Genomic DNA, 19408 nt, shown 5'->3' on the forward strand with positions numbered 1-19408 from the left:
GGACTGGCGAAGTTTAGGCTCTATAGTGGAAATGTGAGGTTCCTGCTGTCTTAGGGTTCGAGAAGACAGTGGATAGTTATTGTTAACATCACATTATTTGGTAATTGGGTTAACTTTGAAAAGTCCCTTTGTTAGACATACAATCAATTTTACCCCCCTCTCATTAATTAGTGATTTATATGACTACAATTTAATAGGTGTGTACATAAACACCATTCCCACCACCAAAAGATTGTATCCCATCCCAACCACCCACCCTCACCTCCTACCCCACCAGCCCAGGAAGCCACATGTCCCATCTTCCTCCTCACCACAGGGTTTTTACTTTGGTGCCCTACTTTCAATTTAGTCAGATCCTGCTTTTAGTTTCCCTTTCTGATCTTCTTTCTCAACTTCTGTTGATGAGTGGGATCATCCCATACTCATCTTTATCTTTCTGACTTAGTTCACTTAACATAATTCCTTCTAGCTCTGACCAAGATGGGTCAGAGAAGTTGAGTTCATTGTTCTTAGTAGCTGCAGAAAATTCTGTTTTTTGTTTTATTTGTCAAGTCAGCAAGTGTTCTGATATGCACTTAGATTTGAAGTCAGGTATTTTAAATGGTGTTTATCATGCTGTTTTCCAACATAGTAAGAAATCAATAGCAGTGACAATTTTTCCTTTAATAAAGAAAGTGAACCTTCAGTTCACAAGTGCGTACCTTTGAATTGTTTTGTTTATCACAGTCTCGGCTAAGAAATGCTAATATCAGCACTGCATACTTAGAATATTCATAGAAAATATATTCTTAGTTAATTGTCTTGCTTTTGAAGTTAAAAATCTTTTGGCTCTGAGATCAGTTTACACTGATAGAAAGATGAAAATGTGCTCAACTGCATACTTAGGACATTATTTTTAATTTATAAAAACTTATTTTGAAATTATTTGAGTGGTGGTGCACTTGTTTAAGTGCACATGTTTAAATACAAGGACCCAGGTTCAAGCCCCATTCCCACCTGCAGGGGGGGAGGTCTCATAAGCGGTGAAGCAAATACTATAGGCGCCTGTCTCACTATCTCCCCTCATTTCTCAGGGTTTTTTTCTGTCATATCAAGTAATAATAAAGACATGGGTGGGGGAGCCAACAGGAGCGGTAGATTCATTGTGCAAATACTGAGCCCCAGAGATAACCCTGGTGGCAAATAAATAAATATTTAGATGTAGAAAAATTGTCAATTCTGCAAATATATTTGAATTTTGAAATTAATGTGACTACCAAAAACATTAATTTTGTTATCATGTAGGCAGGTATAGTACTGAAGAAGCTTATTTTAGACATAGAGACAGGTTTACATTTGGTTACATATTCCCATATTCAAGATACCATGATTAGTGTTAATATTCAGTGTATACCACAAGGTGCAGATGATATTTTTAAAACTCTAGGCATATGTGATTTTAATAGTGGAAGAATATTTTAGATTTTTTTAACCTAAAATATTGTGTGGCTCATGAGTTAAGGTACATGTCTTATCATGCACATTGTCCAGGTTTGAGCCCCTGGCACCACATGCAAGGTGCCATGTCACCTTAGGAAATTGTGATGCTGTGGTGTCTCTTCTGTCTTTCTATCTAAGTGGGGTGTGGGGGAAAATGTCTTGGAACATGTGGAAGGCCACAGGTCAACAAAAATAAAACTGTGATTTAAAAATTATAACAAAATTTGCAATCAGTAATGGGCAAATTCAGCTGATTTTTATTATTTTAGATTTTTTATTACTATTTTATTAGGTAGAGGCAGCCAGAAATCGAGAGGGAAGGGAATGATAGAAAGGGAGAGAGACAGAGAGATACAGGCAGCATTGCTTTACTACTTGCAAAGCTTTCCCTCTGCAAGTGGCAGCTCAAAACTGGATCCTTGTGCATTGTAACGTGTGCCCAACCAGGTGCGCCGCTGCCACCTGGCTCTACATTTTATTATTTTATTTTGAGGATAAAGACTATACCAACTCTCATACTTGACCTTTTTTATTTTTCTTAACTTCAGAGAAAAGAACAGACAGCAATGGTAGAGTCTACTTTGTCAACCACAACACTCGTATTACCCAATGGGAAGATCCCAGAAGCCAAGGGTAAGAACTTTCAGTTACTAATGTGTACTTAACCTTTTGAAAATTGTCCCTGGTTTCTGATTCAGTTGTAAATAATCAAAGACACATATTCATTCCTCAAAGACTGCATAAATTAGAAAGAGCAAATTCATTCTATCATGTTCATATGATTAATATGGGTTTCTTAAGCATGTAGGTAAAAATAAAATATGCTCACTACTATGTGAATACACACCGATCCTTGCATCGCCCCATGTGCACTTAACTGCCCAGTGCCCTATTATCTCTGTTTTATGAAGAAAATAGCTGATGCTAAAAAGAGTTTAAGCAAAAATCTAAAGATGTTAAGGAAATGAGTAGGAATATTACATAAAGAATATTTAAATTGCCTTCTGGAGTGATAATAGAAAATTTCTGGGTAATGGGAAAGACTTCATTTGGTGGTGTGGCAGCTTATATGTTATTTAGGGAAATGGTGAATGAAACCGTACACTGTGAAATCATAGTTCAGCAGCTGGGTGGTGACTTATTCCATAGAACATATATTATTACCATGTGCAAGGGCTGGGGTTCAAGCTCCTGGCCCCCATCTTCAGGGGAAAAGGAGGGTTCACAGGTGGTAGATCAGTGCTTCAAGTGTCTTTCCTCTCCACTCTCACTGTTCAGAAATATGGCCACCAGGAATGGAGGAGTTATGCAGACATCAAACCTCAGTAAAGGGGGCCAAGGTGGTAGCACACCGTGTTAAGTGCACATAGTACGAAGTGCAAGGACCAGTGCAGTAAAAACCCAGGTGGCAAGTATAACAAAAATACATTTGAAAAATTATTAAACCTTATTTGAAAAAAGAAATCACAGAGTTTATGATTGGTAGTTGGAATTAGAATGCAGAGATAAACCTGAAAGGGAACATTGAAGACAGATGAGTGCTTGGTGGCGGAGTTTAGTTCTTAAACCAGTAATGTCCCTTTAAAAAAAAAAATGTATTGAGCTGGGCAAACAGCATAATAGTTCTGCAAAAGACTTTCATGCCTGAGGCTCCAGGGTTCCAGCTTTAATCCCTGGCACTACCATAAGCCAGAGCTGAGCTGTTCTCTGATCTTTCTCTATCTCCCCCCATATATATGTATATATAATAATAAAGTATGTGTGTATATATATATATATATTATATATAGAAAAATGTATTTGATCATATCTCAGTTTTTAGTATTATGTCTTCACTGTGAAATAAAAATGTAGGGCCCGGGTGATACTAGAAGTAGGAAAGCCAGTTAGGTATCTGTTACGAAAGTTCGAAAGAGAAATGAATAAAGTCATTACAAGAATAGCACCGAGGAGTGAAAAGTGTTGCATACAGCTTCTAAGGTGGAGTGGACCAGAATTTGGTTACCAGGAAATATTTTAGGTGGGTTATTACATGGGAGAATATCAGCCAAGCAGATGGAATAAAATTGAGTGCTGGTTGATTGATCTGTTAGCATATTAAAATTTGCCAGCTTAGGGTATCTAGAGAGGCTTAATAAACAGTTAGAAATACTGACTTAAGTGGTTTTACATAAGATTTCGACTGCAAATATGCATATTTTTGTTTTGTGTTTAGTTTCTTTTTTGATATTTTTAATTGTAACAAACAACTCTTAACATTTTTCCCTCCTGTGGTGGTGTTTAGTCAATTAAATGAAAAGCCCTTACCTGAAGGCTGGGAAATGAGATTCACAGTGGATGGAATTCCATATTTTGTGGACCACAATAGAAGAACTACCACCTACATAGATCCCCGCACTGGAAAATCTGCCCTGTAAGTTTTCTAAACATTGTAGATTAAAAGTAAGACAAATTCCTAAGGGTTTTATGTAAAGATCTAAATTAATTAGCAAGGATTACTGTCTTTACTATTTGTTGTTGTTGTTTTTGATTGCCCATGGGTTTACTGAGTATTTTTGTTACCCCTATAAATTAGCATTTTATTCTGTATTCAAGTGAGAATATATTATGGCAGTTATACCATTTGGTCAGAGTACTAAATGAGACTATGTACATATTATCAGTGCAGTATTGCTCACTAGTGAATCCTTGATTTCTTATGCCCACTTTTTTTTTCACATTTCCATTTTCTTTTTTTTTTTTTTTCCTTCCAGGATTATTGTTGGGGCTCGGTGCCTGCACTACAAATCCATTGCTCCTAGAGGCTATTTTTTCCCCTTTTGTTGCCCTTGTTGTTTATTGTTGCTGTTATCATTATTGTTGTTAGTAGTATTGTTGTTATTGTTGGATAGGACAGAGAGAAATGGAGAAGGGGAGAGAAAGACACCTGCAGACCTGCTTCACCACCTATGAAGTGACCACTCTGCAGGTGGGGAGCCGGGGCTCGAACCGGGATCCTTAGGCCAGTCCTTGCACTTTGCACCCTATATGCTTAACCTGCTGCATCACCACCTGGTGCCCTTCCACTTCCTTTTTTTTTTTAATATTTATTTTTTTAATCCCCTTTTGCTGTTCTTGTTGTTTTTATTGTTGTAGTTGTTGTTGTTGTTGTTGATGTTGTTGTTGGATAGGACAGAGAGAAGTGGAGAGGGGAGGGGAAGACAGAGGCGGAGAAAAAGATAGACACCTGCAGACCTGCTTCACTGCCTATGAAGCAATGCCTCTGCTGGTGGGGAACCGGGGGCTTGAACCGGGATCCTTATGCCAGTCCTTGTGCTTTGTGCCACGTGCGCTTAACATGCTGTGTTACCTCCTGGCTAACCCCTTCCACTTCCTTTTAATAGTAAATCTAAATAGTACTGTGTTCTAATAAATTAATAACGAGATCATTTCCCATAAAGAAAATTCTGGTCCAATTGACTTCACTAGTAAATCTTATCAGGCTTATAATTAATAATGTTGATCCTGTTAGAATTATTTCATAAAATATAAGAAGTGTTATGTTCTTATAACCTTGATATCAAAAGCAGATAAGAGCAGTATACATTATTGACTGGGTCAAGGAAGATGGTGCCAGTAGTAGAACACGTGAGGCCCCAAGTTCAATCTCTGGTATCCCATATGCCAAAGCAGTACTCTAACCTTTCTCTCCCTTTATGAGCATTTTTTTAAAAATATTGATTAGTATTTCTGTGAACGACTGCATAAAAATCTTTTTTAAAGATCCTGTTGACCCTTGAACAGCACTGGTTTGAATTGCACAGGTTTACTTTTTTTTTTTTACTTTTTTTTTATTTAAGAAAGGATTAATTAACAAAACCATAGGGTAGGAGGGGTACAACTCCACACAATTCCCACCGCCCAATCTCCATATCCCACCCCCTCCCCAGTAGCTTTCCCATTCTCTATCCCTCTGGGAGCATGGACCCAGGGTCGTTGAGGGTTGCAGAAGGTGGAAGGTCTGGCTTCTGTAATTGCTTCCTCGCTGAACATGGGTGTTGACTGGTCGGTCCATACTCCCAGTCTGCCTCTCTCTTTCCCTAGTAGGGTGGGTCTCTGGGGAAGCTGAGCTCCAGGACACATTGGTAGGGTCTTCAATCCAGGGAAGCCTGGCTAGCATCCTGATGGCATCTGGAACCTGGTGACTGAAAAGAGAGTTAACATACAAAGCCAAACAAATTGTTGAGCAATCATGGACCCAAAGCTTGGAATAGTGGAGAGGAAGTGTTAGGGAGGTACTCACTGCAAACTCTAGTATACTTCTGCTTTCTTACTTTGGTGCCATACTCCAAACTCAGTCAATTTCTGCTTTGCGTTTCTACTTCTTTTTTTTTTTTTTACATGCATAACATTCCCCAGATTCCCATTTAACAATACAACCCCCACTATGTCATTCATCTTCTTTCATGGACCTGTATTCTCCCCACCCACCCATCCACCCCAGAGTCTTTTACTTTGGTGTAATACTCCAATTCCATTTCAGGTTCGACTTGTGTTTTCTTTTCTAATCTTGTTTTTCAACTTCGGCCTGAGAGTGAGATCATCCCATATTCATCCTTCTGTTTCTGACTTATTTCACTCAACATGATTTTTTCAAGGTCCATCCAAGATCGGCTGAAAACGGTGAAGTCACCATTTTTTACAGCTGAGTAGTATTCCATTGCACAGGTTTACTTAAACAAAATTTTTTTCAGGATAGAACCCACAGATGCAGAAGGCTGAGTATAAAGGAACTTGGCACTCTAAAGGATGGTGGAAGGAGACTCTTGAAACCAATTCCCAGCAGTTAAAAATAATATTTATAGTTTTATTTTTGGGCAGTCAAAAGTTAGACTAAAATTTCTGACTGCACAGTGTTGGTTCTCATATATACCCCCATACCTGTTGTTAATAATAAGTCCAGCAAGATGTAAAATGTATATTGCATGTTATCAAATGGAATTTGACTCAGGAGTGCAATATCAATGTAATTCAGCATATCAGCATACTGAAAGAAAAACTCTTTATCATTTTAAAAAAAAAGCTCTATCATTTTAAGAATGCTCTTGAAAAAATATAGTGCAAGTTTATGAGAAACTCTATTTTTCAATGGAAACTTAATCTGAAAAATGTAATTTTTTAAAACCTGCAGCCAACATAAACTTAATAATGGAATACTTCTTAAACCGAGGACATGGTACTGTTACTACTTCCTTTTAAAAAAAAGTGTTGTTAGGCCTGCAGGATAAGAATGTCTGGGCATATATTTGCACAGGACTTGTATGCCTGAGACTCTTAGTTTGATATTTGGTGCTGAATGTACCGTAGTGGTTCTCTGACTTGCCTCACTTGTGTGTGAAACTCTGTTTCTAGAGAAACAAATAAAATCACATTTTAAATCATTATTAAGAAGGTAAGAGAAAAAGAGGCCAAGAGATATATTACTCAATAGGCCACACACCTTCCTATGCATAAAACCGTGGGTTCAAGCCTCCTATCACATGGGAATGAATACCACAACGCCATGGGGGTTGCATGGATGGTGGAATGGTGCTGTGGTGTCTTTCCCTCTCTTTCTTTGTCTCTGTCTATATCTAAATTAAAAAAAGAAAAAAGAAAAACATCAGCTAAGGAGCAACAGAGTCACATATGTACAAGATCCCAACACCATCCAAAAAACAAAAGACTTAAAAATACAAGAGATACAGATTGAAAAAGAAGTAATTTTTAAAGATTTTATACAGATAGACATAATTGTTTATACAGAAAATCATAGGTAGTCTAGAAAAAGACTACTAGAAGCAGTAAATGAACTTCAGTAGCATTGCTTGGGGCTAGGAAATAGTTCATTACATAGAGCACATGCCTCACCACGTGTGATGCTTTCCTCTTTAACCTATCTCTCTCTGTCTAAAATAAAATAATGAAAAATTTGACCCAAAGAAGCCACTCAGTAATTTCATCACACAAATGCAGAACTCTTAAGTTCATTCCCTGATACTGCATAAAAAACAAACAAAAAAAAAGTAGCATGACTACATGCAAAGCCAATACCTAAAATCAGTAGTATTTCACATAAAACATTTGTAAAATTAAAAGTAATTCAGGGGAGGGATGGGGAGATACCACAGTGGTTTACTCAACAGACTTTGATGCCTAGGATTCCAAGGTCCCAGGTTCAATCCCCAGCACCATCACAAGCCAGAACTGAACAGTTTTCTAGTTTAAAAACAGAAGTAATTCAGGGTAAAAGGTAAATAGTACAGGAATAACAAGTCCAACACTAGACTGGCAGCCCCATGGTACTGTCAGTGACCTAGAATTCTTTCTTTCTTATATATCGTACAGTGTGGTTTCTGTCACTGAAGATTTTGTAGCTAAACAACAGTAGTCATTTTCCAGGGTGAAATATGGAGGATAAGCAAGTGGGAATGAGAAAAAGATTCCCTTTCTAGCTATGTACCTCTTTTTTAAAAAGCCTTTTTGAAAGTTCTATACAGTACTTCCTTTACTAGTTCATTAGCCAAGTTATGTCTCCCACACTGGGAAATGTAGTCTTCATCCCAGATAGCAGTCTCCCCAGATAAATATCTAGAGCCTGTTGTTGGTGTTTAATATTTATCAGATATTTATGAGAGAGATTCAGAGCATCACTTTGTCACATGGTGATGTAGGAATTCAACTTAGAATTTCATGCCTAAGAGTCCAACACTTTATCTCCTAAACCACCTCCCAGACCCATCTATTTTTATTAAAGAGAATGAGAGAATAGGCAACCAGAGTACTACTCAGCTCTAGCATATTGCAGTGCTAAGACTGAATTTGGAACTTCAGGGAAGTCTGTTATGCAACTCCTGTATACTAATGTTGAACTATATCCCTCATCCCTAGAGTCCAATTTATACATAAAGGATAAAATGGTTGGGTGGGAGCAACATAAAACCTCCTTTACAGCAATGGGGGCAGTGACAGAGTGCTAGAGTACTGGACACTGGGCTTAAAATCAATGTAGGTCCCAAGTATCATCCTGGTTTGATTCTTTCCCTCTCCTCTCATATCTCTCCTCCCCTCCCCTCTTTTCTTTCTCTCTCTGTTGTTAATAAATCAGTCTTTAAAAGAAAGAAAGGAAAGAATAACCCTCTTCACAAGTCCACAAATCCTGTTAGACTTGGCTATATATGGGGGGGGGGGAAATCCCACAGTAGTGACTTTTTAAAAATATATATATTTCTTTTTACTTTTTTTCTTCATGTTAGGACTCCCAAGCCTTTTTTTCTTTTCTTCCTTTTCTTTCCTTCTCTTTTCTTTTCTCTTCTTCTCTTCCCCTTCTTTTCACTTCAGACAAGGACAGAGTTCTAGGAAGAGAACCACAGTTCCGCTCCACTATTTGTGGAATTTTCCCTTATGCCACAGTGCTTCCATGTGACATCAGGGTAAGGTGTGTGCCCTACTAGATAAGTCATCTTCCAGTCCCCAATATTGATTTCTGACCCTTTTTTTTTTTTTTTAAATATTTTTCATAACCAGAGCACTGCTCGGTTCTGGCTTATGGTGGTGTAGGGGATTGAACCTGGGACTTTGGAGCCTCAGGCATGACAGTCCCTTTGCATAACCATTATGCTGTCTACCCCCACCCTATTTCTGATTCTTAATTTAAAATAGTTCCTGGGCAAATATTTAAAAGTGAGGAATGATAACATTGGGAGTAAGTAGTACTTCAGTATTTTTGTACTTAACTGCTTAGTATTAAGGCTATTTGATATTTTGCTTTTTTTCAATAGTTTACGGTAAAAATAGTTAAATTAATGTCACATTAACATTCTTCCACAGAGATAATGGGCCCCAGATAGCCTATGTACGGGACTTCAAAGCAAAGGTTCAGTATTTCCGGTTCTGGTGTCAGGTTAGTAGTATATAGACTGTATTTTTTATACTCATTTTCCTTTGTTATGTTGCATATATTACCTGATCAGTAATTGTGAAAATAACTAATTTGTAGGAAAACCAATTAAATGAGAATCATGAAAACTTCTATCTTTAAAGAACTAGATTTTTGTCAGTTGATTTGTTATATAATAAATAAGCCTTTTGTTATCCAGAAGAATAAACTTGAAATCATTTGAATATGAAAACATCTCTACTCATTTTGTAGTACCTTTTACTCCCTCCTCCTTTTTTTTTTTTTAACCAGAGCACTGCTCAGCTCTGACTTATAGTGGTGCAGGGGATTGAACCTGGGGCTTTGAAGCCTCAGGCATGAGAGTCTCTTTGTGTAACTATTATGCTATCTACCCCTACCCATACCTATTACTTTCTGATTACAGAAATGGGGTGAGGGGGTCCTGGCAGTGGCACACCCACAAGTACTAGGTACTAGGGTTTGAGCCCTTTTGCTGTGCACCTTCAGGAGAAAGTCTTTACAAGTAGTTAAGAAGGTCTATAGGTATCTATCTTTCTCCTCTATCTCTCCCCTCTCAATTTCTCTCTGCTCTATCAAATAAAATAAAAAGGAAAACATAGCCTCCATCGTGCTAGCATAGAGGCCCAGCAATAACAATGGTAGCAATTTAAACAAAAGAAAATATGGGAAAGAAACTTTTGAACAGTTGAACCAACAATGCACAAATTATAATCAAACCCTTTCATTTCTAACATTTGATGGTTTTGATACATGCTAATGACTTTGTTAGACAATACATGTATGTCGTCACTGAAGTCAGTTTTTTTAAAAAATGTAATTAACTTTCTGATTACAAATATTTACTGGATTGATGACTATCAATACTGAATAAAATTAATTCGCTAGTCAATGTGGTATTACTATGATAATATGTTTTAAAGTTCAGACTCTTATAGCTAACTGTTCATTCATACAAAAAGAATCTAAATTAACTTTTCTGAAAATAAAATATAATGTATTGGACTTATTAGGGAAGCACTGTTCACAAGATGTTTCTGTTCTTACCAAATAACCTACAATTAGCATGAATCCTCACAAATGTGTAAACATTGAATAGTAGTTCACATTCATAGTCTACATGTTTCTGTAAGCAAAGGTAACAGTAATTAATGTATCTTTTTTATTTAGACCATTTAATAATTTAATTGTTGAGAATGTTTTAGTATTTCAGTGCTGAAAATATTTCTTATATTTCAGCAATTGGCTATGCCACAGCACATCAAAATCACAGTGACAAGAAAAACACTGTTTGAGGATTCCTTCCAGCAGGTAATGCTTCATCCTAGATGACATTTAGGTGCTAGCAGTTTTCTGGGGTTTTGTTTGTTTGTTTGTTTTTTTGTTTGTTTTACCAGAGCACTGATTAGCTCTGATTTATGGTGGTTCAAGGGATTGAACCTGGGACTTCAGAGCCTCAGGCATGACAGTCTCTTTATATAACCATTATGCTATCTGAAAACTGCCCGCTAGCAGTTTTCAACATTTTGTGTTGAAGTTCTTGAGTTTTTAAGTTAATCCCAGCTACTCTCAAGTACTTAACATTTGGAACCCACAGATTATTTTGTATCTGTGTTTTGTTCGTCTGTTCCGTATTTTGTGGTTTTTTTGAAATGTCAGTAACTTAATTAGCTTCACCTTTCCATTTCTAAACTAAGTGATATGAATTAAGATACTTAAACAAGAAGGTGGACTTCAGAGAAATTCTGAAATGTACATTTGAACATTACTGAGTAGAAAAGGAAAGGGGAACTGTTTTTATACTTTTCTATTACTTAATGTTGGGCTTTTTTTTTCTTCTTTTTTTTTTTTTTACAATAAACATGTTACTGTTATTATTTTAATTTTTTTCCTTAAGGAAAGTAACTTACAACAGTATCTTTAAAAAGATTTTTTTTTTTCCTCCAGGGTTATCCTGGAGGCCATTTTTTCCCCCTTTTGTTGCCCTTGTTGTTGTAGCCTTGTTGTGGTTATTATCATTGCAATTGTTGATGTTGTTCATTGTTGGATAGGACAGAAATGGAGAGAGGAGGGGAAGACAGAGAGGGGGAGAGAAAGATAGACACCTGCAGACCTGCTTCACCGCCTGTGAAGCAACTCCCCTGCAGGTGGGGAGCCGGGGGCTCGAACCGGGATCCTTATGCCGGTCCTTGTGCTTTGCGCCACATGCGCTTAACCCACTGCACCACTGCCCGACCCCCAAAAAGATACTTTCTGAAGTCAACATTTTTTCCAGTTGTCCTTAGAGTCTGAGTTAATTTATATTTCTTATTTTTCAACTTTATTTACTAACCATCTGCTATTAAATGTAAGTGATTTTTCCCCACCCACAGGGAAGGTTAGAATGGCCAGTGGAAAAGTATATTAATATTAAAATATGGACCTGGGTGGTGGTGTACCTGGTTGAGCGTAGATGTTGCAATGCATAAGGACCTGAGTTCGAGCCCCTGGTCCCCACTTGCATGGGAACAGCTTTGTGAGTGGTAAAGCAGGGCTACAGGTATGCCCATCTTTCACCTTCTCTATCATCCTCTTTCCTCTCAATTTCTGGCTATCTCTATCCTATAAATAAAGTTGTTTTTTTTTTTTTTTTTTTTAAGAAAATGTATTTAAAATATCCAGTTCATCCTATTGTATGGCCAGATGTAGACATAATTCCTTATTATCATGCCCCTTCTGATAATTGTAGTAGCTCTTGCTTTAGGAAGTACCGAATTGAATATTAAAGGAAAAAGAAATCCTCTGAGATAGGAAAATTGGTAACTGGCTTCTTTCAGAAAAAGTTAATTATTCCTAGTAGAACCTTACTTAGAAGCAAAAAAACCAGTTTAAACTGATAGAACCTGTTTAAAAGCAGTAAGCCAGTTTACATCCTACTAAGTAGGAACAAGTATCCTTTTTTCCATATTCTTCATTAGTGATTTAATAATAACTTCTAAGATTACAGGGGTATAGTTTCACACTGCACCCACCACTAAAGTTCCATGAGCCCCCAAGATAACTACATTAGTTTTCACAAACTTAGAGATAGTTTGGTCGCTTTTTTTCTTCTGCAAGTTAAGTATGATAACTTCTGGTTCCATCCGTTTTTTTTCCCAAGGACACAATGTCATCTTTTTCTTTTTTTTTTTTTAATTACTGAGAAAAATAGGAGTAGACAGAGAAAGATCCAGACATCACTCTGGTACATGTGCTGCCAAGGGATTGAACTCAGGATCTCATGCTTGAGAGTCTAGTTCCTTAGCCACTGAGCCACCTCCCAGACCACGTGTCATCTTTTTTTTAATTACAGAGTAGTATTCCTTGGGTAGGGGTAGATAGCATAATGCTTATGCAAAGAGACTTTCATGCCTGAAGCTCCAAAGTCCCATGTTCAATACCCCACACCACTATAAACCAGAGCTGTGCAGTGCTCTGGTAAAAGAAAAAAATAGAAATAAAAATGAAGACTCCCCACCTGCAGGAGAGTCGCTTCACAGGCGGTGAAGCAGGTCTGCAGGTGTCTTATCTTTCTCTCCCCCTCTCTGTCTTCCCCTCCTCTCTCCATTTCTCTCTGTCCTATCCAACAACGACAACAACAATAACTACAACAATAAAACAACAAGAGCAACAAAAGGGAATAAATAAAATAAATATTAAAAAAAAATAAAAATGAAAAAAAAAGTTATATTCCACTGAATACATGTCCCACAGCTTTTTTTAAACTATTAATTTATATCATTTATGATTATGGTTTTTTGTTTATTATCTTTATTTCATAGAGACGACCAGAAATCAGGAGGGTGATAGGGAGACAGACACCTACAGGAAGTAAAGGCATTTTATCAAATTGTCTTTCTTTAGGCTGTTTTGTCCTGTCCTATCCCTATCCCTGTCCCTACCCATCCTCTATCCTGTCCTATTTGCAGTCAGGGTTATCTCTGGACTCTATACTTGCATGATACTACAGGTACCAGCAGACACCCCACCCCCCTCCACCCCAAGGTTATTGATGGGGTTTGGTGCTTGCCTGCACAATGAACCCACTACTCCCAGGTGCTTTTTTGTCTATATATTTATTTATTTTAAACCAGAGTACTGCTTAACTTTGGTTTATGGTAGTGCTGGGGATTGTTTTTCCTTTTGAATAGAGACAAAAATTAAGAGGGAAGGGGAAAGAAAAGAGATGTCTGCAGCACTGCTTCGCCACTTTCACCCCTTGTGAAACTTCCTCCTACAAGTGGGTACCAGGCACTTAAACCCAATTCCTTACACATGGTAATGTGTACACTATACTGGGTGCACCACTTCTTGCTGTTGCCCCCCCACACACACACACATACACATACCAGCAGACTATTTATTTACTTTTTTTTAAAGATTTTTAAAAATATTTATTTATTCCCTTTTGTTGCCCTTGTTTTATTGTTGTAGTTTTTATTGTTGTTATTGATGTCGTTTGATAGGAGTGAGAGAAATGGAGAGAAAGGAGGAAAGAAAGATAGACACCTGCAGACCTGCTTCACCACCTGTGAAGCGACGCCTCCGCAGGTGGGGAGCTAAGGGCTCGAACTGGGATCCTTAAGCTGATCCTTGTGCTTTGCACCACCTGTGCTTAACCCGCTGCGCTACAGCCCAACTCCCCCCCCCTTTTTTTTTTAATAGAGCAGTTGGGGAGGTGGTGGCTGGTAAGAGTGTTGAGATATATATATTTATGTGATTCAGTCCCCAGCTCTGGTTTGTTTCTCCTTTCTCTGTCATGTGAGTCTCTATCAAATGTAATAAATGAAATAAAATTTTAGTTAAAAAATAGGAATTGAGAAACATAGAGAGACCACAGCACTGCTCCATTGCTTGTGAAGCTCCTGCCACTTAGGGAATCAAACCTGGGTCCTTTCCTATGGTAAAGTGTGTGCTCTACAACATGAGCTACTGCCTGTCCCCCAACACTGTGATTTTTTAAAAAAAAAATAGTATTTGCAGGGCCAGGTTGCAAATATATAGCTCACCCAGTTGGACATATACCTTACCATGTGTGAGGCCCTGGTTTCAATTTCTAGCATCACATTGGAGCATCACAGCATGGGGAGCTATATAATGTTAGATGTCACCCTCTCTGTCTCATAGTCTCTCTGTGAACTTAAAAAAAAAAAGCTCAAAAAAAAAAAACCTCAGTAGGATCACTTAAAGTTAAATTTCTAGAAGAATATAATTATATATGAAACTTTACTATTTTCTGTTTGTGTAGTTTTCACTAGACCATAAAAAATTCTGCCTTATGGGATATTTAAGTTACCTATAATAAAGGAGATTCAAATCTGAAATCTGGCAGACTGGTAGATCAGCAAATGCCTTTTTAACACTTGCTTTTGCTACATTGTTTTGCAGATAATGAGCTTCAGTCCTCAAGATCTACGCAGACGTTTGTGGGTGATTTTTCCAGGAGAAGAAGGTTTAGATTACGGAGGTGTAGCAAGGTAGTGGTAATATGAATACTCAGAACTTAGTTCCTTTCCTCCAAAGGTATCATTGTCCTTTGCTTGCAAATAATATTTCTTTCAATCTTAATATTTCAGGAAAGTAGAATTTATCAAATTACTTTACCTTTACTATACTGCAGAATTTCAGTAAACTTTACGCTATTTCTAAGCTGTTACTAATTGATTTCACCCTTGTCATTTAATTCTTATAACTCTGTAAGACAGAATCTTAACAGCAACTAAATTATAGATCCCATACAGACTGTGTATCATCAGACCAGTAGCTAGTGCTCAATCCAGCACCTCATGTCTATATCGTAGAGCACAAAAGAATTCTAGGCTTGGAGGTCCGGCGGTAGCACAGTGGGTTAAGCACACATAGTTTGAAGCACAATGACCAGCATACCAGTTCAAGCCCCCAGCTCCCTACCTGCAAGGAAGATGCTTCACAGACGGTGAAGCAGGTCTGCAGGTGTCTGTCTTTCTCTCCCCCTTTCTGTCTTCCCCTCCTCTCTCCACTTCTCTCTGTCCTATCCAACAACGACAACATCAATAACAAATAACTACAACAATAAAAAAAAACAATAAGGACAATAAAAGAGGGAAAATAAAAAGAAAAAAAAGAATTCTAGGCATATCAGATTATTTTTCAAATCATATATTACTGATAGAAACAACTGTCATTAAATTTCCATCTAAAGGGAGTCGGGCTGTAGCACAGCGGGTTAAGCGCAGGTGGCTCAAAGCACAAGGACTGGCATAAGGATCCCGGTTCAAACCCCGGCTCCCCACCTGCAGGGGAGTCGCTTCACAGGTGGTGAAGCAGGTCTGTAGGTGTCTATCTTTCTCTCCTCCTCTCTGTCTTCCCCTCTTCTCTCCATTTCTCTTTGTCCTATCCAACAATGACAACAACAATAATAACTACAGCAATAAAACAACAAGGGCAACAAAAGGGAATAAATAAATAAAATAAATGTTTTTTTAAAAAATTCCATCTAAGATTATTTCTGTATTGAGAATGTAGAAATCTGTATAAAATATTTGAATTTTTTAATTCTATTTTCTGCATTTTAGATCTTCTAATCAAGCTATAGAAGATAGATTCAAAAATTATATTTCACATTATACATATATATATGATATCAATAAGTAAAAATTTTGCTTAGCATTGTAAAAAAAAGAAAAAGCAAGCACTTTGAAGTCAAGTCTAGATTTGAATCCTTTTTCTGTACCTTCATTTATAAAATAATAGTAGTCATGTCTAGAACTGGACAGTAGTAAGTAGCTCTCCTGGTAAAACTCACACTTTACCATTGAGGATGCCCTGGTTTGAGCCCCCAGCATCCCATGGGAGCACCAGGAGAAGCTTCTTTAGCAGTGCTATTGTATCCCTTCCTCTCAGTAGCTCTCTGAGATTGAATGGGAAATAGGGGCAAAAATAGTCTGCTGGTGGAATATTGCAGATGTTAAGTCCCAGCAGCAAATGCATGTTCTATCTACTTTTCTTTCTTTCTTTTTTTTATTTATTTAAGAAAGGAGACATTAACAAAATCATAGGATGGGGGGTACAACTCCACACAATTCCCACCACCCAATCTCCGTATCCCATCCCATCCCCAATAGCTTTCCCATTCTCTATCCCTCTGGGAGCATGGACCCAGGGTCGTTGTGGGTTGCAGAAGGGTTCTATCTACTTTTCTAGGATTATTGGTAGAAGTAGAAAATCAGGCGGAAGTATGAGCTGCATATTGCCAGAGAACATAAGCCAGGAAGAAATGATATCTTGAACACAAACTGATACCGCATGTATTGCCATGATACATAGTAACTATAATCCTATGTTTAGATTAATTGATATTTTCACTTCATTTGAATTAGAGCTTTTCAGAGTATTCTTCTATAGAATTAATGGCTTAAATTAAGTGCTCTATTAGGCCATTGTGAAATTGGGAGAGTTTTCATAGTTAACTAGATGGTACTTAGTGAAGACAACTATGTGTTTTACTACTACATGAAATAATAAATAGAATTAAGCTCATTTTAGCTGAAACCATGTGAATAAATAATGTTAAACTTATGTATAGTATTTCATTGATTCTAAAACCAGTGTCCTGTTTTAACATCTCTAAAATTTGGTTATATACCACAAATATAATTGAAAAGGATTTAGTTGTTTGTCACATAATTTTGTCTTCAAAGTCAATGTTGTAAAGTCTTCATAGTAAATAAAATATGCAGCATATAAGTATCACCTTTGTTAAATACTCAGTTTGGTGGTATGTGTACTCAACCACGTGTACCAACTCCAAGGCCCCAGATTTCAGTTTGGACAGAAGCAAAAAAAAGTCAACATAGGATCAGAAAATTTATCACTAAATGAGGAATATAGATTCCTAACAACTTTGTACTATTCTTTGATTTGTTGACATTGCTTTACAAGGTTTTTCACCCTAACTTTTCTTTTGATTTCAGAGAATGGTTCTTTCTTTTGTCTCATGAAGTGTTGAACCCAATGTATTGCCTGTTTGAATATGCAGGAAAAGATAACTACTGCTTGCAGATAAACCCCGCTTCTTACATCAATCCAGATCACTTGAAGTATTTCCGTTTTATTGGCAGGTTTATTGCCATGGTAAGTTGAAGTAGAGAACTGTGTTTACTTTGAATAATAAAGTAGAATGTCTTTAACTTTCTCAATTTTTTTTTCTCATCACTATGACATTTCTATAGTTGAATGTGTTGTATTTTTTTCTTTCCCCAGAAAACTGCATAATAGATCAAATGATAGCCCCCCCCCTTTTTTGTTGCCTCCAAGGTTATCACGGGCTGGGTGCTCACACTATAAATCCACTGCTCCTGACCACCATCTTTTTTCCATTGTTGTTGCTGCTGCTATTGTTGTTGTATAGGACAGAGAGAAATTGAGAGGGTAGGGGAAGACAGAGAGGAGGAGAGAACAATACCTGCAGACCTGCTTCACCACTTGTGAAGCAGCTCCCCTAGCAGGGACCCACGGCCCCAAACTGGGATCCTTATGCCGGTCCTTGCACGTCGTGCTATTTGTGCTTAGCCTTTTATTGCCCTTGTTGTTTCATTGTTGTAGTTATTGATGTCGTTGTTGGATAGGACAGAGAGAAATGGAGAGAGATGGGGAAGACAGAGAGGAGGAGAGAAAGACAGACTTGCTTCATCTCTTGTGAAGTGGCTCACTTGCAGGTGGGGAGCCGGGGGCTCAAACGAGGATCCTTTCACTGCTCCTTGCATTTTGCGCCACCTGCGCTTAACCCGCTATGCTACCACCCGACTCTCAGGACCCTGTGTGTTTTTTAAAATTATTTTCCCTTTTGTTGCCCCTGTTTTTTTGTTTGTTAGTTTGTTTTCTTTTGTTTTTAATTTATTGGGGAATTAATGCTTTACATTCGACAGTAAATAATTTGTATATGCATAACATTTCCCAGTTTTCCATATAACAATACAACCCCCACTAGGCCCTCTGTCATCCTTTTTGGACCTGTACTCTCCCTCCCACCCACCCCAGAGTCTTTTTACTTTGGTGCAATACACCAATTCCAGTTCAAGTTCTACTTGTGTTTCTCTTCTGATCTTGTTTTTCAACTTCTGCCTGAGAGTGAGATCATCCCATATTCATCCTTCTGTTTCTGACTTATTTCACATAACATGAATTTTTCAAGGTCCATCCAAGATCAGCTCACAACAGTGAAGTCACCATTTTTTACAGCTGAGTAGTATTCCATTGTGTATATATACCACAACTTGCTCAGCCACTCATCTGTTGTTGGACACCTGGGTTGCTTCCAGGTTTTGGCTATTACGAATTGTGCTGCTAAAAACAGATATGTACACAGATGGGTGTGTTGGGTTCCTTAGGATATATCCCCAGGAGAGAAATTGCAGGGTCATAGGGTAGGTCCATTTCTAGCCTTCTGAGAGTTCTCCAGACTGTTCTCCACAAAGGTTGGACCAATTGACATTCCCACCAGCAGTTCAGGAGGATTCCTTTGACTCCACAACCTCTCCAGCATTTGCTGCTCTTACCTTTACTGATGTATGGCCTTGTTGTTTTTTATTGTTGTTGTAGTTATTATTGTTGTTAGGACAGAGAGAAATGGAGGAGGGGAGGACTCTTAGAGAGGGGGAAAGATAATGTATTTACTATAAAATTATCTCAGATTTTTTTCTTTTTCTTTTTTTTTTCCTGTAGGCTCTGTTCCATGGGAAATTTATAGACACAGGTTTTTCTCTGCCATTTTATAAACGTATTTTGAACAAACCAGTTGGGCTAAAGGATCTTGAATCTATTGATCCAGAATTTTACAATTCTCTCATCTGGGTTAAGTAAGTTTATTTACTTTTAATTTTTCAAAATATAGCCTATATCCTCTCATTGTGGTATTTATAACTTTAACTGTAAGCATGTAATTGGTTCACTGAATGTGATTAAATGATCTGTACAACAAACTTGTGGTATTACTAT

General features: G+C 37.6%; 1 protein-coding gene across 3 annotated transcripts in view; it reads left to right on the plus strand.

The window, feature by feature from the left end:
* The window catches only part of ITCH (itchy E3 ubiquitin protein ligase), a 126086-nt gene that overhangs the window by 93329 nt on the left and 13349 nt on the right, over window positions 1–19408 (plus strand). For all 3 annotated transcript variants that reach the window (XM_060188659.1, XM_007522667.3, XM_060188661.1), the window contains 7 exons: window positions 2028–2112; window positions 3764–3892; window positions 9328–9400; window positions 10655–10726; window positions 14822–14910; window positions 17386–17545; window positions 19136–19269. In XM_060188659.1, the coding sequence (XP_060044642.1) occupies window positions 2028–2112; window positions 3764–3892; window positions 9328–9400; window positions 10655–10726; window positions 14822–14910; window positions 17386–17545; window positions 19136–19269 (742 nt within the window). The remainder of the gene's footprint in view (window positions 1–2027; window positions 2113–3763; window positions 3893–9327; window positions 9401–10654; window positions 10727–14821; window positions 14911–17385; window positions 17546–19135; window positions 19270–19408) is intronic.

The sequence above is a fragment of the Erinaceus europaeus genome, chromosome 1, assembly GCF_950295315.1.
Source record: "Erinaceus europaeus chromosome 1, mEriEur2.1, whole genome shotgun sequence".
NCBI classification, from domain to species: Eukaryota; Metazoa; Chordata; class Mammalia; order Eulipotyphla; family Erinaceidae; genus Erinaceus; species Erinaceus europaeus.